General features: G+C 36.7%; 2 protein-coding genes and 1 non-coding gene across 3 annotated transcripts; 2 read left to right on the top strand and 1 right to left on the bottom strand.

The window, feature by feature from the left end:
• The first annotated feature begins 1506 nt into the window (after positions 1 to 1506).
• Positions 1507 to 5016, top strand: MIPS1 (myo-inositol-1-phosphate synthase 1). Its single transcript, XM_016334437.3, has 9 exons — positions 1507 to 1816; positions 1979 to 2047; positions 2307 to 2442; positions 3285 to 3532; positions 3615 to 3957; positions 4033 to 4209; positions 4294 to 4482; positions 4569 to 4631; positions 4712 to 5016. The coding sequence occupies exons 1-9, from the start codon at positions 1629 to 1631 to the stop codon at positions 4829 to 4831; spliced, it is 1533 nt and encodes a 510-aa protein (XP_016189923.1). The 5' UTR covers positions 1507 to 1628; the 3' UTR covers positions 4832 to 5016.
• Positions 5017 to 21205: 16189 nt separating this feature from the next.
• Positions 21206 to 21278, top strand: TRNAA-AGC (transfer RNA alanine (anticodon AGC)). Its single transcript has one exon. It is a non-coding gene; the product is annotated as a tRNA-Ala (tRNA).
• Positions 21279 to 24173: 2895 nt separating this feature from the next.
• LOC107631109 (putative glucan 1,3-beta-glucosidase A) lies at positions 24174 to 26701 on the bottom strand. The gene is made up of 8 exons (XM_016334438.3): positions 26276 to 26701; positions 26073 to 26192; positions 25749 to 25952; positions 25508 to 25669; positions 25259 to 25428; positions 25036 to 25185; positions 24624 to 24967; positions 24174 to 24551 (listed from the first exon to the last, which is right to left on the bottom strand). Exons 1-8 carry the CDS (start codon positions 26459 to 26461, stop codon positions 24370 to 24372), a joined length of 1518 nt encoding a protein of 505 aa, XP_016189924.1. The 5' UTR covers positions 26462 to 26701; the 3' UTR covers positions 24174 to 24369.
• Between the last annotated feature and the right edge of the window lie 869 nt (positions 26702 to 27570).

Genomic DNA, 27570 nt, shown 5'->3' with positions numbered 1-27570 from the left:
ACTGCTGCAGAAGATAGAGGGCCTTTAATAAAAAAAAAAGAGGAAACCGAACAAATACAGGGAACCGTCTACAACGGTCAAGGCTACCTTGCAATTTTCCAAAACAGTCACGATCCATGTGCATTTCACTGAGTCTTCCTCACATCGTACCACGTGTCCCTATTGAACACCTGTCGGTTGCCACCAACTAATAAAATTCGAGCTGAGAAACGCGGCCATGATATGCGCGTGGAGCATAGTAGTACAAGAGAATGAATTTTTTCAATTTTTTTATTTAAAAGAATAAAATATATTTTTTTATTATTAATTTTATAAATAAAAATAAAAAATATTAAAAAATTAAAAATCATATTTTACTCCTTTAATTAAAAAAAATATTGAGCAGATACATTTTCCTTACAACCGATCTATCCTGGGTCACGTTACTGAGTCCACTCCATAGTCACAATCGGTGTTTTCGTCCCATTATTCTTTCGAGTGTCTTCCTTTCACTATTGGGACCCACATATCCCAGCAAGAAAAAAGCGTCCACACTTGGCACCTCTCGGCGTTTGCCACGACGAATTGTATTTCCATTCATCTCATAAATGATTACAAATATTAAAGTTATTAATTAAAATAATTTTTATAAAAATTATAATATATGTATTTATAAAATAAATAATTTAAATCTTTTATTAATGATAGCTTTAACATATGTCTTATATTATTAGAACACATATTAACTAATATTTTAATTTATTTCTTATGCATAATTAAGTCAAATTTCAAGTTAATGTAGTAATTTTTGTTCTTGAGGTTTATCAACCATATTTAGAGTTATTGTCCCTACATAAAATAGTTAAAAAAAATTATGTATCAATAGTTCTTTTGTAAATATAATCTATAATAAGACGTAATAATGTCACTTGATCTGTACAGATTTTATTTAGTAAAATAAAAATTTGTTATTATTGTTGTATTCAAAATTAATGTATTTAGTCAAACACTATTATATATGTAATATGTTATAGGATCAAATTCATTTTAGTCAATACTGAATTAATAAATTAATAGATAAATAAGGATTAAACGTATATATTTTTATTTTAAAAAAGAAAATATATTTTTTAATAATATATTAATTTATTATGTTTTAAAAAAGTTTTGTCATTTATAGTTTTCCTTATTTGATATATATTAGTAGCATTTAGTAAAGAAATGATTTTGGCACTATTAATTGATAATGTCATTTATTTATTATATGTTATTTTAAATTATTTTTAATAAAAAATTTATAATTAGAACAATAATGATGAATAGTAATTAATTTTAAAAAAATAATGTAAAAATAATAGCATTTATTAATTTCAGAGGTGACAAATACTTTTTTTGCATAAATAAAATTAGTAAATATTTATTGAATTATTTTTTTTAGCAGAGACCCGCAACCAGTGATTTAGCGACACGTGTAGTAGCATAGTGGAAGAATTTCTCTATATATAGAGGGTGCTTAAGCAAACTGAAGCTGCACACAACCACCCCTAACTTCCTCTCCAAAGTGTTTAATTTGCTTCCCTAGCTAGTCTCCTTGGTCAGCTTCTCCTGACTATTAGCTACTTTCTTTAGGAAGAAAGTAATTAAGAAAGATGTTTATCGAGAGTTTTAAGGTTGAGAGTCCTAACGTGAAGTACACAGAGACTGAGATTCAGTCCGTGTACAACTATGAAACCACTGAACTTGTTCACGAGAACAAGAATGGCACTTATCAATGGGTTGTCAAGCCCAAGACCGTCAAATATGAATTTAAAACTAACACCCATGTCCCTAAACTAGGGTAATTACTTTAATTATCCCTCAATATATTTTTTCTTTGCTACACCATTCTATATTGTCAAGTCTTTCATTTCTTTTTAATTTTTGTAAAAAGGCTATAACTTCATTTGTGCTGGTTTGTATTATTGTTGACATGCATGGTTTTTGTTGCTATTTCTTTTAGGGTAATGCTTGTGGGGTGGGGTGGAAACAACGGTTCAACCCTCACTGGTGGTGTTATTGCTAACAGAGAGTCAGTTTCTCCCTAACCATCCTTTTCTCTCATTTTTTTTTTTTGGTTATTATAATTACATTAAATGTATTTGAATAACTCATTTTTGTATTTTCAGTTCTGGAGACTTATTACTCTGGTCACTATAAAGTAGTGACAGAATAATGAATCTGAAATATAAAATACAAAAATTGAGTTATGGAATGAAATAATAAACTTTTGTGGTGGAGAGAAAGGAAAAGAAATATACGTAACAATTGTAGGTATGAATTGAATGCAGGGGTATCTCATGGGCAACAAAGGACAAGATTCAACAAGCCAATTATTTTGGGTCCTTGACCCAGGCATCAGCCATCAGAGTGGGGTCTTATCAAGGGGAGGAAATCTATGCCCCTTTCAAGAGCCTCCTTCCAATGGTATATTGCCTTTTGATCAACCATTCCCAGCCCCACAAACCCCCTTTTTTGTTTTAAAATTCGATTAATTAAACACTAATTCTTTAAGTGCGGGACACGGGACATAAATTGAAAAGGAGAAATAAATAAATAAACAATGATGTGAACGTTTTTGTACAAACGTAAAGCACCACTTGTGGGCCAAGGGGTCTGGCGTTTTCTCATTCAGTTACGGGAGAAACATTGTAATTTAGCTTTTCTTTTCGACCAATGACCAAAATACATATATATTTTAATATAAAAAATCTACCAATATAAACTAACTTCAACTAATTTCTTTTTATTTTTAATTTTAAAATTCTAAAAATTAGGATAGTAGGTGATTAATTTTTTTTTTCTCTAATAAATCTGTTTTTCAACTAGGCTACATTTTTAGTTGGTTTCTTACTAAAATCGATGTTAATAAGGTGAATTTTAGTATGATTATAATATGGTGGTTATAATAATTATGTAAGTGTTGTTAAAATTAAAATTATATTTTTTTCTATTTTAATAATAATTTTTTAAATAACAATTTTAAAAAAATATTGTTTAATAATAAAAAATATTATTTTAATTTTATCCATATTTTTTAAAATATTATAATTATACTAAAGGACTCTTTTAATAATTGTTTTCTCTTATTAAAAGAAAAAAAAGAAAACTAAACTTTATGGGTACTAGCATATACTTACAGAGACTGAACCCAAAAAGCAAAGGTTATTTGTATCTTTTTTTACACTTGTAATAATTTGAGTTTAAAAAGTGTATGATCTAAAGAGGAAAATATAATAGAAAGATGGAATTAATTATGGCGTATGCAGGTAAACCCGGATGAGATTGTGTTCGGAGGATGGGATATCAGCAACATGAACCTGGCTGATGCGATGGGGAGGGCGAAGGTTTTCGACATTGATCTCCAGAAACAGTTGAGGCCTTACATGGAATCCATGGTTCCACTTCCCGGTATCTACGACCCTGACTTCATCGCTGCCAACCAAGAAGAACGCGCCAACAACGTGATTAAGGGCACTAAGAAAGAACAAGTTCAACAGATCATCAAAGACATTAAGTAATAAGCTAGCGAAAAGCAATTAACTAAGCTAATTAAGACTAAGAGGAAACAATGACTAATTAATTTTGATTTAATTTAGGGCGTTTAAGGAAGCTAACAAAGTGGAGAAGGTGGTTGTTCTATGGACTGCGAATACAGAGAGGTACAGTAACGTGGTTGTGGGACTGAATGACACGATGGAAAACCTCTTAAGTGCCTTGGACAGGAACGAGTCCGAGATCTCTCCCTCCACCTTGTATGCCTTGGCCTGTATCTTGGAGAATGTTCCTTTCATCAATGGAAGCCCCCAGAACACTTTTGTCCCTGGCCTCATTGATCTCTCCATCAACAGGAACAGCTTGATTGGCGGCGATGACTTTAAGAGTGGCCAGACCAAAATGAAATCAGTCTTGGTCGATTTCCTGGTCGGGGCTGGCATCAAGGTATGTACTTCACTAATTCCCATCAATAATCTACTAGCTAGATTAATTAAAATGTTTTTCATTATTTGGTGATAGCCAACATCAATAGTGAGCTACAACCATCTTGGGAATAACGATGGAATGAACCTATCAGCCCCACAAACTTTCCGCTCCAAGGAAATCTCCAAGAGCAACGTTGTTGATGATATGGTCAACAGCAATGGCATCCTCTACGAGCCTGGCGAGCACCCTGACCATGTAGTCGTTATTAAGGTATGCCCCTCTTTGATTTGATTTCATTTAATTATTTGGTGATTGATGGCTAACTACTATATATTCATTCATGATGATGATCAGTATGTGCCATATGTGGGGGACAGCAAGAGAGCCATGGATGAATACACTTCGGAGATATTCATGGGTGGCAAGAACACAATCGTGTTGCACAACACCTGCGAGGATTCCCTCTTAGCCGCACCTATTATCTTGGACTTGGTCCTCCTTGCTGAGCTCAGCACCCGTATTCAGTTCAAAGCTGAAAATGAGGTATCTATACATCTTCATTTCTTGAATCAATCAATTAACAACGACGATCGATGCTCCTAATTAGTTAATTAATGAATGTTTTACAGGGCAAGTTTCACTCGTTCCACCCGGTTGCCACTATCCTGAGTTACCTCACCAAGGCCCCTCTTGTAAGAAGTCTAGTAATCTAGCTGCTTGCTATGCTCATTCATTAATTCAAATTAATATTCAAATTAAATGGTGCATGCAGGTTCCACCTGGTACACCAGTAGTGAATGCACTGTCAAAGCAGAGAGCCATGCTGGAAAACATCCTCAGAGCTTGCGTTGGCTTGGCTCCTGAGAACAATATGATTCTCGAGTACAAGTGAATCCAATCAACCACTGCTTTCTACATACACGCTCCTCACAGCGTGCGTGTATATCATTTCACAAATGTACAATATTCATCATGTGTGTCTCTTTTTAATTTGCTCCTGCTAAGTTATTTGAGAGCAGGTCAATTAAATATGCATGTGAAATAAAAATCTCAGTCATCCTACTGTTTTCTGCCTAATAACTCTTCTTCTCTTTCTCTATCTCCCTACCCTCCCCTAATTTCTTAAGAAGCAAACGTATAAATATGCTACAGTCGTAACAATAAGGAAATTAGAGATTGAGAAACCAAAGACAAAATAATATAAGACTACGTCCTTCTTCACAAAGCTAGTGCCGAACATTGAATAATTACCATGCAAGGACTGTCAGTGACGTTGCTGTTCCTGCTAAATATAGTGATAATTAAGCAATTCTTTCTAAGAATAAATAAAAAGAAAGAAAAGAGATTCATCTTTATTTATATTTTATTGCAATATAATTTGCAAGGGAACCTAACTTTACAATGTTTCCCATTGTTATGGCAGAGCTTCCATCCATAAAAAATAAAAAAATGCATCAGCAATTTAATTAGTTAATTAAATCATCCAAGTATCAAATCTCTGTCCAAAAAAAGAAGTATCAAATGGGTTTGTCTAGATTATAAGTTTTTTATTGTTGCGCTGGCTTCATCAAAGGTGTGACACGATACACATACCGTTAGACGGTTAGTGTAGGGACGATTTATGGTTTTCCGTTAATTGTCGTAACTTGTAAGGATAACGGAAACAGCCACATCGCAATCAGAGATATTCAGAGTCGAAATTAAAGATTCTATGTATTTGGGCGTATGCACTATGAAGCATTAGCAAGGAGCCAAGGACAATAATACATGGAGACACCATAATGGTTTAGTTGTCATGTTTCAATATCATTACCACAAAATCCGAAACATGGGAGATAATAAGTGATCCACAATCTTTGTTAACTTTATTGTACAAGTCCATAATTGGACCATTTGGCCCGTTTTTATCAAGCCATCACATGGATAACCTTTCAGTGATGTGTGATCGATAGTAATACTTCACTTATTGACGATTTCTTCTTTTGAGATATTTCATGCCATAGTTTTTAATAGGGTAAAGTACTAAATTAGTCTTATGTTTGGACGTAATTCTATTTTGGTCCTTAAGGTTTAAAGTGTCCTATTTAAATCTAAAAAAAAATTATTTAGCTTCAATTTAGTCCCACCGTGAGGTCAAAGAAAAATAACAAAATGTCCTACATGACAACAGTATAAGAACAAAGTCGATAATTTAGAAAATAGGTACAAGCTCTATAGGCACAAAATCAACCGTGGATGCATCAATACATGTATTTAACATTTTTTTTAGTTTTATAGAAAATATTTCATTTTAATTATAAGAAAAATGATAAATAAATGTATTGATGCATCTACGGTTGATTTTGTGTTTCTGGAGCTTATACTTATTCTTTAGATTATCGGTCTTATTAAATTGAAGCTAAATGAAATTTTTTTGGATTCAAATAGAATACTTTAAACCTTAAGGACCAAAACAGAATTACACCCAAACGTAAGGGACCAATTTAATATTTTACCCTTTTTAATATCTTACTCTACACATATATTTCCAAATTTATTACTTTCATACTATATTTGTTCATGGTTTAGTATGAGAAAAATATCTCAGCACTTCATTCATTAATAGCAAGAAAAAATTCCAAAAAATTAAAAAAAAATTTCGTGTCAAAAAGCAAACAATGAAAGATTTGAATTTACATAACCTTCAACTGACATCCTCTTAGTCTTCTAGGGACCTTTCGCAGAAAACGCTTAGAACTCAACTCGAATCCGATCCAGAACTCTGGATGGATTCTTATAGCTCTTGTGGATAAAAAAGTACTTAATTATTATCAAGTTAAAAAATAATTTTATAGTTATTTGTAAAAGAAAAATTGAAAATTAATTTTTTTCGATTCATAATTAATTAGCATTTTGCCCTTTTTTTTTAGTTTTTGTAGATGCACTGTTTTATTGATTACTTGTTAGTTACAAAAAATTGATTTTAGCAAAACCTGTAATCAAATTGTGATTCTTATTTCTTAAACTCATTTGACAATGATCAAACATTATGCTCTGATTTAATACTGACTCCCACTAGGCCTATCAGAACAGAATATTGATTTATTGTCCAACACATATACACAAAAATAAAGTAATAGTCTGCAGCTGAGGCTTCGTTTCAACTAGTTAAACCATATGTTTCTTAATATGAATATGAACCCTTAAATTTTTCATAAAAACTCTCTGTGCTAAGGTTATGATCTTCAACGACAAACATCCAAACGTAAAGAAGAAGCATTTGTTTTTATACTTGATTGAGTCATGTTCGTCAACTTGTTTTACTATGAGTTTTCTGGTGTCATGGTTAAATGCTTCTTGCATTAATTCAAAAAGTATTTTTAAATGAGTGAATAATCTCAAGTTCAAGCTCATAAAAAAAACTTTAATTCTTTTCATTCTTATTAAGTATTTTTTTAATTTTTTTGACAACATCTTGTTCAAAAACTTTACAAATTTTTCTCGTAATGTTTTAACATCTTTTTCAATAAATGCAACAAATAATTAATATGTCTTACTTTGTCTAATTGAAGTTATTATTCTCAATTATACAACTTACATACATGCTTAGCTGCATATTTGCTTGATTCACATGTAAATGAGTCAAAATATCCTTTGAAATAATTCAAATACGGAATTTTTTTTGGAATAAAAAAAACTTTATTTTCATAAAAAAATTATTCTAGGATTTTATTCCAGAGTCCTTTTTTTTGGGCGAGAACAAGTTCGTCATTCTCCTGACGAATTTTAAATTCGTAAGTTTCCTAGCCACCTCTGAGCTTCTAATTTAGAAAAATATATATTATGATCAAAACTCTTAATTTTGAAAAAATCTAGTTTTGTTTAATTTGGATGAGAAGGAAAGTTAGGAAGTTGAATACTAGACAATCAACAAGCATGATTTCTTTAACATCGCTGACATATTTGACAACCATTATAATCGTCTCCAAGAGTACACAGAAATAAGGTCCAGTTTGGAGAAACAGCTTAATTAAGCTCTTTTTGAAAAAATAACTTAAATAGTAAATGATTATATTAAAAGTAGCTTATAAATAAGTTATTTTGTGTTTGGATTTTTAGCTTTAAAAGTGCTTATTTTATAGAAATATGATAAAAAGTAGAAGTATTATGAGAGAAGTCATTTTTTTAACTTCTGTATAAGCTCCTAAATAGCTTCTTAGAAAGTCGCAATTTGGTTTTAAAAATTGTACCAGACATTAATACTACTACTTTTCATAAGTCAAAAGCTAAAAAAAAAATTACTTTTAAAGCTTCCCAAACAAGCCCTAAGCCATATTTAAAAATGACTTGAGATTTTTGACTTTTTGTACTTTCACATTAGTTTTTTAAGGATGCGTACTCTTGAAAACTCATAAAAAAAATGAAATAAAATCATATGTTCAAATTATTATTTGTTCAATTGTGTATGACACATGCATATAAGCAGTATAGTAAGAATGGTGCTCTCTGACACGAAGAAAACTTAGGAATTTAAAATTCTTCAGGAAAGGCGAATTTTATTAATTTTATAAAGTTCGCATTAATTTTATAAAGTTTGCCGAAAAATATCCAAACTTGTCCCTACCAAAAGAAAAAGTTAGATTCTGGGATATAATCACATAATAATCTTTTTTGCTTTACTATATGTACATAAATTTTTGCAGGATAATTTATTTTAGGGGGATTTATCTTTTGAATAAGTGATATGTTAGATTTTCATTTCTTTTCTCTATTATGTATGTAATAAGTTGATTCTTAATTTGATTTTTCTTTCTATTTGAGTTTCTTGTTTAGTAGAAAAACCTTTAAATTTTGAATAATCTTTGTAAAAATTTTGAGCTTTTTAAAGTGTGTTTAAAGTTGTTCATACTCTGGCCCAACGCTAAGACCCAGAATCCAAGTAAAAAGGCCTAACCCAAAAGGGTTGAGCCTTTCATTACACCAACCAGATACCACGAAGTCGGCTATCTTCACGACTTGCTCTAAAGAAGTCGGTACGAGGACTAGCTGGCAGATAAACCCTCCCTCAAGAGAATAACTGCCCCTAGAATCTCTCTAACCACTTCCAGGAGCCATATCTCAACCTCCCTAAGATAAAGGGACGGTTATTCCCCTTGAAAGGCGGAACTACTTCAACGGTGGTTATGGGTTTATCCCTATAAATACACTGACACCTCTCAGGTATCTCTAAGAAGCCCAACACTCTCTAGACCTGTTTTACTCCCTTTGCTGACTTTGGCATCGGAGTGTCTTTGCAGGTACCACCCCCCTCTCCTCTCACGAACAAGTCGAACGGAGCCAGTGGATCGTCAACCCACTTGCAGGCCTCCTCTTTCATACGTTTGGGCCAACCAATACCATCTAGCCCATTAATCTCCAGTTATCTATCGTAACATTGGCGCCGTTGCCGGGGACCCGAGAGATCAACCAGTGATGGCGGACAGATCCCCTGAGGAGGGTCATGTGGAGACAGATTCCAAACAAGAGAATCTGGACACCGAAAATAATGACGTAGACCTAACCCTCCACCAGGGAACCAACGATCAACACAGAGAAGGTACCTCTAGAGTCAAAAATCCGAAGGTAAATTCCTCAAAAGGGCGCGAGTCGGAGAAGGACGGGCAGTCCCATGCAACTGAACTTATGGGATTAGTCCATGTCCACCAAAGTCGCTTGGAACAGCTAGAACAGGAACGGGAGCGACAAAAGGAGATAGAAAAGCACCTAAGAGAGGAGATGGATCGACGAAAAGAGTTAGAGAAAAAACTCTTAAAGTTAGAATCCTCCCTCAAAGGTCGGAACTCCCGTGACGATCGAGAAGAGTCGCCCCCAGGAGGGGAGGATCCTTTTAGTGAGGACATAATGAGGGCAAAAGTTCCAAGAAACTTTAAAAGCCCCGATATGGACCTCTATGATGGAACCACAGATCCAAAGCATCACTTAAGCAACTTTAAAAGTCGGATGTATCTGGCTGATGCTTCTGATGCGATGCGCTGCAAAGCTTTCCCGACCACCTTATCGAAAGCAGCAATGAAGTGGTTCGACAGCTTCCCCCCGAGGTCGGTCACCAGCTTTGAAGACCTCTCAAGGAAGTTCTTGATGAGGTTCTCCATCCAGAAGGACAAAGTAAAACATGCGCCAAGCCTCCTGGGAATAAAGCAGGAGGTCGGAGAATCCTTACGAGCCTATATGGAAAGGTTCAACAATGCATGTTTGGAAATCCAAGACCTGCCCACCGAGGCAATGGGGTTAGTCAATGGGCTTAGAGAAGGTCCCTTCTCACAGTCCATATCCAAAAGACACCCCACCTCCTTAAGTGATGTACAGGAAAGAGCTGAAAAGTACATCAACATGGAGGAAAATGCCAGACTGAGAGATTCGAGCTGGCGACCTGAGCATCTCCCCTCAACAAAAGAGAGGGAGAGGGAACCCAAGAAGAAGGAAGAACTCGGTCTCGATAGACCAAGGAAATATCACTCTTATACTCCTCTAAAGGTTTCCATAGTGGATGTATACAGAGAAATTTGCAATACTGAAAGGCTGCCTCCCCCCAGACCTATTAAAAATAAAAAAGGAGGGAGTCGCAGCGACTACTGTGAGTACCATAAAATATATGGTCACTCGACAAATGACTGTTACGACCTTAAAAATGTGATAGAAAAGCTAGCTAGAGAAGGCCGGCTCGACAGATATCTCATAGAAAGGTCGGACGGTCATGGGAAGAGAAAGCGAGACGATATGGATAGAAGAGACCCACCACCGCAGACTCCGGAGAAACATATCCATATGATCTCAGGAGGATTCGCGGGAGGGGGACTCACCAAGTCCTCTCGCAAGAGACACCTCAAGCGAGTCTACCAGGTCGGAGGAGAGTCATCCGACCTCCCCACCATTTCATTCACAAGAGAAGATGGGCAAAGAATAATCCCTGGGCATGATGACCTAATAGTAATTACTATGATCCTAGCCAATGCCCATCTCCACAGAACCCTAGTAGATCAAGGGAGCTCAGCGGACATCCTTTTTAAGCCCGCTTTTGACAAACTAGGGTTGGATAAGAAAGAATTAAGAGCCTACCCCGACACCTTGTATGAACTAGGCGACACGCCAATAAAGCCACTGGGATTTTTGCCCCTTCACACCACTTTTGGAAAAGGGGAAAAAACCAAAAACTCTGAGTAGAGACTTCATAGTCATCGACGTAGGGTCAGCATATAATGCTTTGATCGGTAGAGCTACCCTTAATCGACTCAGAGCGGTGGTGTCAACCCCGCACCTTTGCATGAAATTCCCAACCCCAGCAAGAATAGCAACGGTGAGGGGAGATCAGAAGTTGGCAAGAAAGTGCTACAATGAAAGCCTGAACCTGAGGGGAAAAGGCAAAGAAGTCCACACCATAGAGCTCGGCGGTGCAAGGGCCCGAGAAGAGCTGCGACCACAGCCGGGAGGAAAAACTGAGGAAATACAGGTCGGCGAAGAGGAAGGAAAAAACACCAACATAAGAGCCAACCTAGGGGAAGCCCTAAAGCAAGGGTTGATTAAGCTCCTAAGAGACAATTCCGATCTCTTTGCCTGGAAAGCCTCCGACATGCCCGGGATAGACCCCGAGCTTATGTCCCACAAGCTCTCGGTATACCCAGGGTCCCGACCTGTACAACAGAGAAGACGCAAGCTCGGCCCAAAACGAGCCCTAGTAATAGAAGAACAAGTACGAGCGCTCCTAGAAGCCGGCTTCATCAGAGAAGTCAAATACCCAACATGGCTAGCTAATGTAGTGCTAGTCAAAAAACAAAATGGCAAATGGAGAATGTGTGTCGACTATACTGATTTAAATAAGGCATGTCCCAAGGACCCTTATCCACTACCAAGTATCGATACCCTAGTAGACTCCAGCTCGGGATATCAATACTTATCGTTCATGGATGCCTACTTGGGGTATAACCAAATCCCGATGTACGAGCCAGACCAGGAGAAGACATCATTCATCACACCCAGAGCCAACTTCTGCTATGTGGTCATGCCATTTGGATTGAAAAATACAGGGGCCACATATCAGAGGCTGATGAATAAGGTGTTCGCTCCCCACCTTGGCAGCTTAATGGAGGTCTACGTCGATGACATGCTAGTAAAAACCAAGGCAGAAGCCAACCTCTTGTCAGACCTCTCTCAAGTATTTGACACCATAAGGTTACACGGGATGAGGCTAAATCCCGCAAAGTGTACCTTCGCGGTGGAGGCTGGAAAGTTTTTAGGGTTCATGCTGACACAAAGGGGGATCGAAGCAAATCCCGATAAGTGTAGAGCCATCCTGGAAATGAAAAGCCCGACTTGCTTAAGAGAGGTCCAGCAGCTAAACGGCCGACTTGCAGCCCTCTCCAGGTTCTTGGCAGGGTCAGCACTAAAATCCCTTCCATTGTTCTCCTTACTGAGAAAGGGATGTCAGTTCGAATGGACTCCTGAATGTGAAGAGGCGTTCCAAGAGTTCAAAAGATTCTTGAGTCAACCTCCGATTCTGACCCGACCTACAGCTGGAGAAGACCTCGTCCTATACTTATCTGTAGCAGACAAGGCTGTCGCGTCAGCCCTAATAAGAGAAGACGAGGTCGGTCAGCATCCGGTGTATTTCATCAGCAAAGTTCTACAAGGCCCCGAGCTAAGGTACCACAAACTAGAGAAGTTTGCCTATTCCTTAGTGGTAGCCTCACGAAGGCTACGGCCTTACTTTCAAGCTCATACAATAAGAGTCCGCACGAACCAGCCATGAAGCAAATCCTCCAAAAGACGGATGTTGCAGGGAGAATGGTTCAATGGGCAATAGAGCTCTCCGAGTTCGACTTGAGGTATGAAACTCGGACGGCCATTAAAGCCCAATACCTTACCGACTTCGTAGCAGAATACGCAGGAGATCAAGAGGAAAAACCAACGACATGGGAACTCTATGTAGATGGATCCTCAAATAAGACAGGGAGCGGTGCAGGCATAATATTAGTGGACGAAAGGGGAACCCAAATAGAGGTTTCCCTCAAATTTGAATTCCCAGCCTCAAATAACCAGGCAGAATATGAAGCCCTAATTGCCGGGTTGAAGCTGGCAGAGGAAGTCGGTGCCACAAAAGTGATGGTATATAGCGACTCCCAGGTGGTGACCTCCCAGATAAATGGAGAGTATCAGGCAAAAAACCTAAACATGAAAAGGTACTTGGAAAAAACTCTGGAGCATCTTGAGCGCTTTGCGGAAACCGAGATCAAACATATAACTCGGAATTTAAATAGCAGAGCAGACGCCCTATCCAAGTTAGCAAGTACCAAGCCAGGAGGGAATAACAGAAGCCTGATCCAGGAAACTCTCCAGGAACCTTCCGTGGAAAAAACAGTAGAAAAGCAAATGGTCCTTGAGGTAACCGGATTAAACCTCGGATGGATGAACCCCTTGGTCGAATACATGAAATTCGACATCCTCCCCAAGGAGGAAAAAGAGGCTAAGAAAATCCGGAGAGAAGCACAACACTACACTCTGGTGAAAAATATTCTCTATAGAAGAGGAATATCAACACCATTGTTAAAGTGCGTACCGACCTCGAGAACCATGGAGGTATTAGAGGAGGTTCACAGTGGGATCTGCGAAAATCATCTCGGAGCAAGGTCACTAGCCAGGAAAGTAATCCGAGCTGGATTCTATTGGCCAACCTTGCAGAAAGATGCTTCGGAATTTGTGAAAAAATCTCAACCATGCCAAATGCATGCAAACTTCCACGTGGCTCCCCCCGAGGAGCTAATTAGTATAACTTCTCCATGGCCCTTTGCAAAATGGGGAATGGACTTGTTAGGCCCTTTTCCCCAAGCGCCAGGACAAGTCAAATATCTGATCGTGGGAATAGACTATTTCACAAAGTGGATAGAAGCAGAGCCATTGGCTACCATCACAGCCCAAAGAAGTCGGAGGTTCCTCTACAAGAATATCATCACCAGATATGGGATACCATATTCCATCACTACAGACAATGGAACCCAGTTCACCGACTCTACCTTCAGAAGCCTGGTGGCCAGTATGAAGATTGAACACCAGTTCACCTTGGTGGAGCACCCGCAAGCAAATGGACAAGCCGAGGCAGCCAACAAAGTCATACTGGCAGGATTAAAGAAAAGGTTACAAGATGCAAAAGGAGCCTGGACTGAGGAGCTCCCACAAGTGTTATGGGCTTACAGGACAACGCCCCAATCCACCACGGGAGAAACGCCCTTCCGACTAGTCTATGGTGTAGAAGCCATGATACCAATAGAAATCAGTGAACAAAGTCCAAGGGTGATTCTCCACGATGAGATAGGAAACGTACAGGGGCACAAAGAGGAGCTCGATTTGCTCCCCGAAGTCCGAGAAGAAGCCAGGATAAGAGAAGCAGCCCGGAAGCAAAGGATGACTACAAGGTACAATAAAAAAGTCATCCGAAGGAGCTTCGTCTCAAACGATTTGATCTTGATCAGAAATGACATTGGGGTCAATAAATCGGGGGAAGGAAAGCTCGCCGCCAATTGGAAGGGACCCTACAAAGTTAGCGAGGTCTTAGGAAAAGGTTATTATAAAGTGATCGACCTGAATGGCACCGAGTTACCAAGGTCGTGGCATGCTTGTAATATGAAAAGGTACTACAGTTAAAAACGAACTCTACTCCCTGATGTACTCTTTTCCCAACTTCACGATTTTTTCCCGAAAGTTAAAGGGTTTTTTTCTGGAGAAGGGTTTTTAACGAGGCATCATAGTAGAGGCTAAGGGAAAATAGGCTGTCAAAAACCCTTAGTAGCAAGAAGGTACCTCCCCAATAAATAAAGATCTTTTTCAATATCTCTTATAAATTCCTTTTTGTTTTTCAAGTCTTTCTACGAAACGCGCCGACTTAAGCTCGACAAAACGTGAAAATTTCATGAACCGACCTAGATGGTCGTCAGGATAAAACGACGAGGTACAAGTCGGTGTAAAGAGGTTATGAAAGTTGATCGTAAAAAACTCGGAAACATTCCGACTCATAAGTCGAAATAAAGAACCGAGTAGAAAAGAAAACGAATCGCAAAAATAACCTAAGTCATAAGAACTCAATAAAACAAAATTGAGTACGAGGAATAACAAAAAAGAGATTGAAAAACCTAGTAAAAGCTTAAAAGCCGTCCTAAAACCCTTAAAGCAAAAAGGTTCAGACAAGCCAAGGGAAAGGTTTTCAGAAAAGATCAAGGGGTCTTCGAAAAATCAAAATCAGAAAAGCACGCACGCATAAGGTAACCTAAACCCTTATCCAAAAAAAAAAAAGAGGTATCTATTTCGTTAACTTAAACCCTTATCCAAAAAAAGGGGTATTTATTTTGTTAACTTAAACCCTTATCAAAAAGGGTATTTTTTTAAAATGTTTTGTTTACGGCCTTAAAAGGCCAGAAGAAATTGTTCAACAAACTCCACCACCAACAAACAAATATAAAAAGTTTAAAAAGGGGGGACCCACAGGCCGGGCCCCCATATAGCCAATAAAATTATTTTTGCAGAGGAGTAGACAGATCACCACCAGGACCAGGAGGAGTAGTCGGAGCAGCTTCAGGGCCAGGGAGAGAAGTATCCATAGGGGTCGGGGATGAGGAACCTTGGGGCTTTGAAGAACTCGGAGCATCCTTCGAATAAGGAGGGGACTCAATGATTCTTTGCCCCCGAGTCTTCAACTCTGACTCGGAGACAACCTGAGGAACTGGGGGATAAACAATGGCCCCATCAATCACAACCTGTCGGGATCTAAGGGAGAAAGATCCAAGTCGGGGGCAATGACCCCAACCTGCTCCTTAAATACCCTCCAAGCCTCCTCAGATCCCTCAGCAATGGAGTCCTCCAACTCGGTGTAGGCAGCCCGAGCATTCAGCAAATCTTTTCTAACCCCCACAAGGTCCTCGAACAAGCTCTGGTAACTCTCCTGGGCAGTCTTCCTCAGGCCCACCTCCATGTTGCACTGGGCCTGCAGCTTGCTCTCCTTCTCCCGAAGGCTATCTCTCTCCTCCCTCAATTTGGTAACTTCCTTCTTCATCTCCCTCTCATGCTCCTGATATATGAGAAGCCTTCCCTCTAGCTCTTCAACCTTCGAGGTTGAACCCAAAGAACTAAGAGGGGCCTTCTCAAAGATATCTAAGAGCTTGGTACAGACCCCCGCCGCCCTGATACTCTCCTCAGCCAGAGAGGTAAGGTGGTTCCGGACAGAAACATCATCCATACCTATACGAGTATGGGGATAGATGTATTTCCGGATGAATGCAGGAGCATCAATTTTAACCTTACCCTCCAAGAAAGAGCCAGGCTCCAAAGCCTTGCGCTTCTTCCTCTCTGGCTCAGGAGAAGGTCGGGGAGAGGGGGCGGCTGAGAAACAGATGAAGAGGAAATCACAATGGGTTCTGATGGAGTCCCCAAATTTCGGGGAGGAGGGGGAGGAGGAGAGATAACCGCCCTGGCACCACCAGTCCTGGCCCGGGACCTCGCTTTAGCTTCCTGCACCCTTTGGTAAGACTCACTCGAATTCCTCTTCGCCATCTCTGTAAAAGCAAGTAACAGCCAATAGATTAGACAAGTCGGAAAAACAAGTCAGACATGTCAGAAATCTAATAAACAAATAAAAGCCACCTAGTTGTGCTTGGACAAAGGTCGGAGACCCTTGGAGAAACTTTTTAGTGTCCAAATATGGGGCCCTACCCCACACTTCTTGGAGGAACCCCACAATGGCTGCCTCCACTTCACCCAGGTCATCCAGGCCATATTTCTCACAGGGGGAGGCCTCCAGCCAATATAGAGGAAAGCGAGGAGAAGAGTTATCATCCAGGAAAAAGGGGTGGTGACCCTCTACAGCTTGCACTTCGAAAAAGTAATTTTTGAAATCATGAAAAGATTCATCAAAAAGGGTGAAAACCCTCCGATCTTGGATAGCTCGAAAGGACACCCATTGTTGTTTATTATTTTGCCCACTAAAGGGCTTGGTCATATGGAAGAGATAGAAAAAAAATCCTCAAAGAAGTCGAAAATTCCAGGGCATGGCTGATGAACTGGTAAATTTTCAGAAAACCCCAAGAGTTGGGGGTGAAGCTGAGTAGGGGCAACTCGGCAGTGGCGTAAAACATCAATTTCAAAGTCAGAAAATGGAAGAAAAATACCCAAACGGGTAATCATGCTCTCGTACATTAAGAAGAAATGAGGAGCCGCCTCAGTGGCCCTCCCAAAACACACCCGGTCCTCCGGACCCGGGGCCACTAACTCATATTTCGGCTCATCCTCCTCAGACGTACAAAGCCGGTGATGAGTGCGAAGGTGGGTGATAAATTCGGCATCAACCAAAGGTTCCTCTCCAAATACAGTGACATCGACCCATTGAGCAAGAATGTCTACAAAGGCCATTATTTTTTCCTAAAAGGTGAGAAAAACCTACAAATAAAAAAGAAAAAGAAAAATAAAAAACATGGTCTCTAAAGGGAATACGGAGTCAGAACCTACAAACCAACTTCTCTCTAAGCATGCAAGCCAGAAGCATTTTTTCGTAGAAAAGAGGAGAAAGGACTAACCTTTGTCTGGGTATGAAGGAAAGGAAGATGAAAGCCTTCAAACAGAGGTTGCACCACGAGCAAGTACAGTAGAAGAGAAAATTTTAAATCGCAGAAACGAAACAACGAAGGAGAGGGAAAGTATTTATAAACATCCTAGGGGCATAATAGTAAAAGCAGAGCAGTCATTAATAAGAATGCACCGTTACCAAAGCCATCAATCCCTACGCAAATCCCTAACAGACGCGACCCTTGATTAGACGTAACTGTAAGAACCAAAAGGTCACGAAAAGTCACGTCGGTTACATACCATCACGTCGGTCCTCCAAAAAGTCGGCTACGACCCCGAGTAGAATACCCGAACCCAAATCTTGAAGGGAAATTGGGCTCAAGTAGGGGCACTGTTCATACCCTGGCCCAACGCTAAGGCCCAGGATCCAAGTAAAAAGGCCCAACCCAAAAGGGTTGAGCCTTTCATTACACCAACCAGATACCACGAAGTCGGCTATCTTCACGACTTGCTCTAAAGAAGTCGGTACGAGGACTAGCTGGCAGATAAACCCTCCCTCAAGAGGATAACTGCCCCTAGAATCTCTCTAACCACTTCTAGGAGCCATATCTCAACCTCCCTAAGATAAAGGGACGGTTATTCCCCTTGAAAGGCGGAACTACTTCAACGGTGGTTATGGGTTTATCCCTATAAATACACTGACACCTCTCAGGTATCTCTAAGAAGCCCAATACTCTCTAGACCTGTTTTGCTCCCTTTGCTGACTTTGGCATCAGAATGTCTTTGCAGGTACCACCCCCCTCTTTTCTTACGAACAAGTCGGACGGAGCCAGTGGATCGTCAACCCACTTGCAGGCCTCCTCTTTCATACGTTTGGGCCAACCAATACCATCTAGCCCATTAATCTCCGGTTACCCATCGTAACAAAAATCATCCTAACCTTTAGCACAAACTATTCATCAACATCACACAAAAATTACAAAAACACAAGAAATTAATAGGCATGACACTACATTAAGCTAACCAAAACACAGAAATACTAATTTTCATAGTCAACAAATTTCATCAGCTCATTGCTAAATGAAAATCACATAAAAATAAAAAACACTATAACTAAGTCTATTTATCACCAAATATATAGTATAAGAACTAACAATATCAACCACAGAATCACATAAGAAAATTAGCATAACAAAATAAATAGCAAAGGAGTTAATTCAATTGAGCACCAAAATGTGTTTTAAATAACACCGAAACTCTCATTATTAAGCGTAACATAAATAAATTGATCGAAAAAATAATTTAAAATTCTTCAATTCCATTCAAATTCAAATCAATAATTTTAAATACTAATTTACACACAAAAAAACGTAAAAACTAACTTTTTAAATTCGCACATGAGCATTAACTACACATGAAATATGGTGATTAAAAGAACAAATCAAACCTTATTGATTTAATTTGATTTAGAATAATAGTTTAATTCACCTTGATTCAATTGATTTAAACTTGCATCATATATTATTTTTCAATACAAATTCTGATTTTACTACTTTATTTTACGAAAACTAAAATCACCATGAAATAATTAAAATTTTGAATAAAAACGAATTCAAATCTAACAACATTGACCGCAAAGAGAAAAAATCTGTAAATAAAAAAAAATCATAAAAAGTACAGAGAAATTAAGAATAAAACGAAAACAAAATAAAAAATCGTTTATATTAAACTCAGTTATATAGATTTCGTTTAGCTTAGAGATAAGTGACCTATGAATATAAAATAGGTTATTCTAATTTAGTTGGTTTTGTTTATAAATTTTGTTTGATTGTATAGCTTTTTCGTATAAGTAATTTAAATTATTATTTTGACACCAAACAAAAAGAAAAAATCCTAATTTAGTTAATTATCGTTGGATGAATTAGGTAAGAAATATATTTCATATCTACCAATTGTATCTTTTATTTCTTCTATAAAAAGAATGCACATAATCACTTAATTTTACAGTAGTTCTCTGTATGTTTTTTTATGTATATTCTTCGCTAAAGATTTTTTTTGTTCATATAATATATGTTGTTGGTTGTGATTATTATATATTGTATTTATATGATTTTTTTTTGTTTTTGTTTTTTATTTTTATTGTATTTCTTACTGTACTTTATTTTTGTTTTTATTATATACTAATTATAAGTAACAAAAGAGTCATAAATAATAAAAAATTATAGTTTAAAATGATACTAAATTAAAGAGTACTAACGACACTAAAATAAATTATAAAATATTTTTTTTGTTTAATATTATAAAATGTATAATACTCTTATATTTTTATTTTTTATTGTTTTTTAGTTCATATGAATTTTTTTTATTATTTATTGTTCTTTATGTTTAATATGTAAAGTGTCTTTTTTATTTTTATTTGACTTTGTTCTTTTTTATTTTTTATTTATTTCTATCATTGACTTTTTTTTATATTATTTTTTATGTACTAATTTTGTATAAGATATTATTTTTTAGAGTAAAGTATCGTTTTTGTCCTCAACGTTTGGGGTAAGTCCTATTTGTGTCCCTAACGTTTAAATCATCCTATTTGTATCTCTAACGTTTATAAAAGTGATTCAATATTATCCTACTATCAATTATACTAACAAATTATATTATATTTTTCAATTATTCTCACTATTCATTCTCAATTATATCACACTTGGATGTGTTCGATTTTAATATTATACCCACTATTTGTGTTTAAATTCAATTATGTCCCCTAAAAAAGTGAATTATGTAAATATTGTAGAAATTAGTTTCAACTTTTGATGAGCTATTTTTCAGAGTGGATCATCGATTCTATTCCAAACATTTGTATTCTAACTTGAGATTTTTAAAACTCAAACTAAAGCGTTTATGATATGTAATTGACGGCATGATAACATTGAATCACTTTTACAAACGTTGGGGATACAAATAGGACGATTTAAACGTTAGGGACACAAATATGATTTACCCCAAACGTTGGGGATAAAAACGATACTTTACTCTATTTTTTATGTATTTTATTAGTGTTTTATCTTTTAATTTAATATTTATTAGTGTTTTTATGTATTAAAATATATTTTGTTAATTTTTATATGTTACTTTAATTTAGTAAATAAATATTAATTTTATTATAAAATAAATTAATAAGATTTATTCAAATATCTAAAGTAAAATAATAGAATAATATAAAAAATTATTTTAATTGATGTCTCTTTTAGTAATTTTTTATTTAAAAGTGATTTTGAATAGTATAATCCAAACAACATTTATTTCACTATAATCTATTTTGATATAAAGATTGTCAAACATAAATCACATTAACACACTTATTTTTCATAAAAATCAAGTTTGCAAAATCAATTCTATACAAACTCCTGTTTATAAACTGTAATCCAAATACACACTTAGTGTTTCTTAGGCAACTCTAATCCTGATGAGTTTCTATATAAAAGCATACGTATTTCCCATTGAAATATATATACACCAGCGAGTTCAGTTCAGGAGGTCATAATCTTGATATTTCGTTCATTATTATTCGAATTGTAGTATTGTATGCCTAAGACCCTCAGGTAATAATCTCCTAATGAAAGTTTCCCAATAGTCATTATCCTCAATTAGTTTATGTCAAATAAAATATATATTAACTGAGAGTATCCATGGGGATGTAGCTCAGATGGTAGAGCGCTCGCTTAGCATGCGAGAGGTACGGGGATCGATACCCCGCATCTCCATTTCTTTCAATTTTACACCTGTCTCCTTTCTTCTTTTTACTTTTTCTTTTCTCCCTCTTAGCGTTTTACAGACTAAATTTGGGGCCATAATAGGTCTGATCAGAGTGAAAGGGTCCAGCTAACCCATCTTTTGGGTCCACAAATATGTAACCCACTGATAATTAAGTGGATAACATACAAAATATAGGTCCGGTCCGGGCACCACTATCATAATAATTGTGTGAATAACAATAAGTGAATGGTTCTCTAAAATACAAATCACAACTGAACTGTTTCAATGGGCAATGGCAGCCACGACCAAACAATAAATAGACACCTACGGCTATGGTGCTCTTTACCCTACACTTAGCATTTTCCCTCTCCTTTTTATATCACATCGCACACCACGACACCCCACCCGTCCCGTCATAATCACTCTCCAAATTTCTCCATTTCCTAATACAAATAAACATATCACAATTTTTTTTGCTTTCTTTTTATTTTTTCTTCTAAAAAAAATCACCTCCAGTCCTCCACTCGGCCACTCCCCCGTCGCAACAAGTGAAAAGAAAATGGAGTTTACTGAGCTATAATTAAGCTTTACTTAATTTTTCAAGTGATTAAGGTTTTTAACCCTGCTCTCGTATTTATATCAAATCATTATAAGATTAAATTAGATAAAAGAAATGATTAATTTGCATTTATTGTATAAGTATTTATACATGTTAATATGGAATTTGATATTGTACGTCCATGATCCGTCCTTCCTGATCCGGGGATGAACTGATGAAGTGTACATTAGTCTACTTTCCTACCATCTAGTTTTGCTTAATTTCTTTCAACAAGATTGAATTTGAATAAGTAAAGAGTTGGTGTACATGTGCATTGAAAATTTTTTTTCCTTTCTTTCTTAATCTGGACAAAAATTATTGCATCGTGTTCTCAATAATTGTAGTATATATGGAATAGGAAGGAAATGGCAATTGTACACAGAGCTAAAGGAAACACCTAAGCTAGGGTACGTGGTGTCGTATTCTCTCGAGAAGGACCCATCAACATTATTTCCCTCAATTATAATTTACAACTTTTATTTTCTAATAGCTCATTGGTCCTTGACTCCTTGTCGCTCTTTTTGGGTTTTTTCCTCCTCAATTTTTTATTTTTTTATTTTCTTGAATGATTGATTCATATATATACTTAAAACGAATTATAAATATTGGAATTTGTGAAATAAGGTTGGAGATGATGCTAAAGATGCTTAAGATACCATCACGTCAGTTCTATGATGATAATTAGAAGTACTTGAAAAGATTTTAATGTATAAATGAGCAAAAATTAAAGCATGTTTGCTAGAAATAAAATTGAAAAATATTCGAGTTTAATAGAGTATTTATAAAAGAAAGTGACGACCACTTACTTGTGTATAGATAATGAATGGTTTATTCTCTTGCAATAACATGGAAAATTAACCTACATTATTGAGATATTCCCATGTGGATAATAATTGTAGTGGAGGGAATAATTAGGGGTGATCATCCGTATATCCGCGGTATTTATTCGAATTCGATCCGAAAATTGCGGATATAGATCCGATCTGCAAGGCTATCGGATCGGATCGGATCAGATCCACACACTAATCAGATCAGATTGCGGATTTTGTGTAGATATTCGTATATCCGATCCGCATACCTGCGTATCCGCAAAAATAAAGAAATAAATAAATAAATATTCTTTTTATATTTTATTTCAACTAATAATTATCATATATGTTGTATTATTTTAATTTATTATTTAATAAATATATGTTTAATATTATTTTAAAAGTAAACATATTTAAAAGAATAGAAAAAATGAATTTTATTGATATATTTTTTAATAAAAATAAGCTTTTTAAAATATTTTTGTATTTTGCGGATATATCTGTTATCCGATCCGCAAATGTTCGGATTGGATCGGATCGAATCATATCCAAACTTAAAAAGTGCAGATGAGATTCAATAATTTTAGTGCAAATCGGATCGAAATTTTGGTCATATCTAATCCGATCCGATCCGATTCACGTTCACTCCAGGAATAATGACTTGCTTTCTAAATCGGGTTAGACACATACATCGAGTACCCATGTTAGTCCGTGTGTCTTTTTGGCCTAATCTCCTTATTGGGCCCATTGAGGGGGAGCTCGTTTATTTTGAGTTATGTCTAATTATTTTTGGGCTACAAAATATATATATAATTTTGGGAAGGCGAGTGGCGACACAAATATCATTGTCATTTTCTGTTTACCATTTTTTTTTCGGGGGTCAGATGGAGTGGCAGCTGTTTACCCGTTCTTTTTGGTGACTAGCTGTTTACCCGTTTAATTGACATAATTAAGTACCAATTAATTCATCTGATGATAGCCCATCCATTTTTTGAGTCTTGATGATAGCCTATCCATAAGAAGCAGAAGGGCACATTTTGGGCTTAAGCCATACAAAACACAATTTGGGCTTGGCCTACTTTAGCAATTCTCTTCGAAAAGAAAGAACCAAAAAAGAAATAGGTCATTTTTTCTTAACAAAGGTTGAAGGCTTAACCAACTTGGGCTCACTCGTCCGCTTAAACAAGTCTCAGGAGTTCGAATTCCGCCTTGTCTATGCAGTGACCCATTGGCCAGCAACAAACTCTTAAATGGATCTCAGATCCGTGCCGGATTAGTTCTTTGCCCTCTAATGAAGATAGTGTTCTGATAAGTATGTCGCATGTGAATTGTGAGTGTTAGATGATGTCATGATGATCCTATGAGAGCAAGCAATCTCATTGCTTTATAAGTAGCGGTGGGTGGAAAAGTAGTTAAGTTGCATTCAATCAAGTCAAGTCATATAACAAATATCAGAAAGCAGACAATAACAACTTGAAGGAGTTTTTGCTCAGCTATTTCAAATTGCCTAGAGAAATTGTTTTCAGTTGTATTGTATATCTCAAGTCCCATGCATGTAATTTTTAAACATTTGGTACATTTATAATCTTATTTCTGTATGTAATTATAAACGTTATATAGTGAGAATATGTTGCTTTGTGTAATTTACACTTAAAAGTGGAATTGAGGTGAGGAGATGGTGAATGAGAGAATCTAGAAGCTGACATAGTTGTTGTCAATCATCCACTTGAGGCTCCAATTGTTAGAGTCACATTTGTAGGACCAATAAGCCCATCCAAATGTGGCACGAGAATATACATCCACTTGGGCCTTTAGAAACTGTCGGTGATCTTCCTTTGAGGCATCATGCACACTCCAATCCCCACTCCACTCCCCTGCCAAATGAAACTAGTATGTCAAAATAACAACATTTACAATGATCCAATAAATTAAAAGAGGACTCTTACCAACAAAGATGAGGGGTCCATTGGATGCAGTGAGAGAGCTAAGATCAGAGGCTCTTTGATTTCTAATATAATCTATATTCTGTTTGACATTCATGCTGTTGAATTTGGGATCAAACAGGTTGTAATAGTGCACATCAATGACTACTCTATTGAAACCTCCGGCAAAGGAAAGAAGAGATTTTGAATCTCTATCAAGAGGGTTAGACATGATGACATAAGCAGTGGAAGTGTGTTTCCGTACGACATCATAGCCTGCTTGGTAATACTTCTTTAAGGTTCCGAGATCCATCCTTCGAGGCTCATTCATCAACTCTATTGCTGCTAGATTTGGTCTATCTCCATACCTGCATGCACACCACAAGTAAGACCAATTGAATGCAACAAAATGCATGGACATTTATGTAATTTAGACCTTTGAGCTAGGAAGTCTATGGTAGCCAGAGTGTGAGGTATGTATGAATCTCCCCATTCCTGGTATCCATCTCTGGTGGCACTATGGGGGTTACCATTTTGTGAACCTGGACATGCATGCAGATCCACGATTACCTTCATCCCATACTTTCTGCAATCACATTAACACAAGCATCATTGTCATTGATGATAGTGAGAATTGAATTGAATTGAATTTGTCTTACTGTGCCCATGTGAAGGCCTTGTCTAATATCTTCGATGACCCCCCTACAAATGGCTTTGGTGGTGTTGGATCTTGAGCTATCCACCACCCTACGGGAACTCTCACAGCATTTACCCCATTCTCTGACATGAACTTGAAATCATCTTCTGTGATATACGTATTCCAGTGATCCTGCATAGCTCCATCAAAATCAATTAGAGAGTAGAAAGTCCTTGTTATGAGTTGTTAATGAAACATATGTTTATTATACCCTCATGATTTGAGGAGCTTTCTCAGGACCATAGCCATTTGTAATTTGGTATTCCCCTCTTATCGTGCTCTCTGTCAAAATTATCATTTTGAACACAGACGGATCACTATCCTCCCAACTTGACCCTTCATAATCTGCACTTACCTTAGTCTCCGATGTAGCCTACATAGAGTAATACTATTATTACATTACATTACATACATTATATTATACAACATTAACACTTAACATGATCACCTACCTGTAAAAAGAGGCCATTTGGTGCTCTAATGCGAACCCTGTTTGGGTCACCATCATTCCTCACAATCTGAAATGTTTCCATGCTGCTGCTTGCTGAATCCGAATTTGCCACTACATTGTTTCCTCCTTCACCTTCACTCTCCAATCCCATAAATTGCTTGTTGGCCACTCTAAAGTTGAAGAATGTTTCATTCACTCTCCACAACTTTGTTGACAATTGTACACACAAAAATATCAATTTATTTTTTATAAAAATAATAATATAAATACCTATGTTGCTGCCTAGAAACTAAAAAAAACATTGTATCCAGTAAATTAAACTAACCCTGAAAGTCTCCCACCCCCTGGCGGTGGTGCGGTTGGCAACTACAATGCTTCCTCCTCCATGTTCTGCACTGAGATACGTCTGCAGCTTGGTTGACATGAACTGCACTTGAGTTCCATCCTGAAATTTTCCATATTATTGCTAATCTTGTAACGGAAGAAAATGATAAACAGGACGTGATACATTTCAAATCAACAACATACTAAAAGATCTTTATTGGGAATCCCATCAAAGAGAGAAGGTTTCATCCATCCTTCAATAAGGAGCCAATTTCCAAGGTTCACAGCTCTAAGCGTCAAAGAGGAACTACTGTTTCCAGATTCTTCAGCAACAGCAACATAGTGACAGAGGGCAACCACAAGGCTCAAGAAGAAGAATCGGTTGTTCATTTTACTCCACTATTGCTTGTGTTTGTGTGTGTGGAGTGAGCGTTACCCACGAGGATATAGCATATAAATAATAATGGTTTCACTGTTTAGAGACATCTCTGCAAAAGTGCGTGCTTGGTTAATTAATTATTATCTTGGTGTACATGAGACTATTATACTTGAAACCTAGCTGGGTGCATTGCTACTTTTATGTAGTGGCTGATCATCTTCTTCTATTTCTACATTAATTGTCCTACGTATACTGGAGTATGCTGAAAATGCCACATCACCGGAAATTATTTTTCATGTCTTTTTGCAACACAAGATTCCAAGCAATGATCGTCCGCATTTAATTAATTGTAATATGCATGACACCCACTATATTATTTTGGATTTTGATGTGATATAACTACACTTTTTATACTTAGATCATATATTCAAATTAAGATTACTATTTTCTTAGTAAAGCCTGGGTTGTTGAAAAGTATTGTTCGACTCTCGGGTACTTTATACCGAGAACATGAATTACTCATTAAATATCATTTACAAAGAAAACGTAGTCACTAAGCGATACGTCCATAGGGTATTTAAACTATTTATTATAAAAGAGAATAAAATAAACTAAATATATGCGATTGATCATTGAATGATGACTATGACTCCATGAGTGCTTAGCGTGCAGCTTCTTGCAGGCAACAGCTTATACGAAGGATTGATTCTAGAAATAACTTTCTTTCTAAAGACAAAACAGGTAGCTCTCATGAGTCATGACTCTCAACCCCTACCACTTTATTATGTATGCGTCATTCTCATACATTACATTCCCATAAAAAGTCTTGGCTCAATTATGCCAAAGTAGAAAGAGTTTCGTTAAAATATGCTTTTACAGTAATGCTAAACAATAGCTATATATACTCAGTTCTTTAAATTTTTGTGAGATATATTATATCAAAAGCCCTTTGAATATATCTCTAGGTATAAAAACAAATCGTACATAATTAAATTCTAATATAGTACTTTAAAATTTTTTACTATGAGGCGGAATATTTTCTTTAGTTTTAGTTGTGTAATGTAAAACTTTCTGTTTAGATTAAAACAGCAACACGCTCTTCACACTGAATCTCTCATAC

The sequence above is a fragment of the Arachis ipaensis genome, chromosome B3, assembly GCF_059453495.1.
Source record: "Arachis ipaensis isolate K30076 ecotype BB chromosome B3, ASM5945349v1, whole genome shotgun sequence".
NCBI classification, from domain to species: Eukaryota; Viridiplantae; Streptophyta; class Magnoliopsida; order Fabales; family Fabaceae; genus Arachis; species Arachis ipaensis.
Note: the sequence above shows the minus strand (reverse complement) of the source record. Positions and strands in the feature narration are given on the sequence as shown.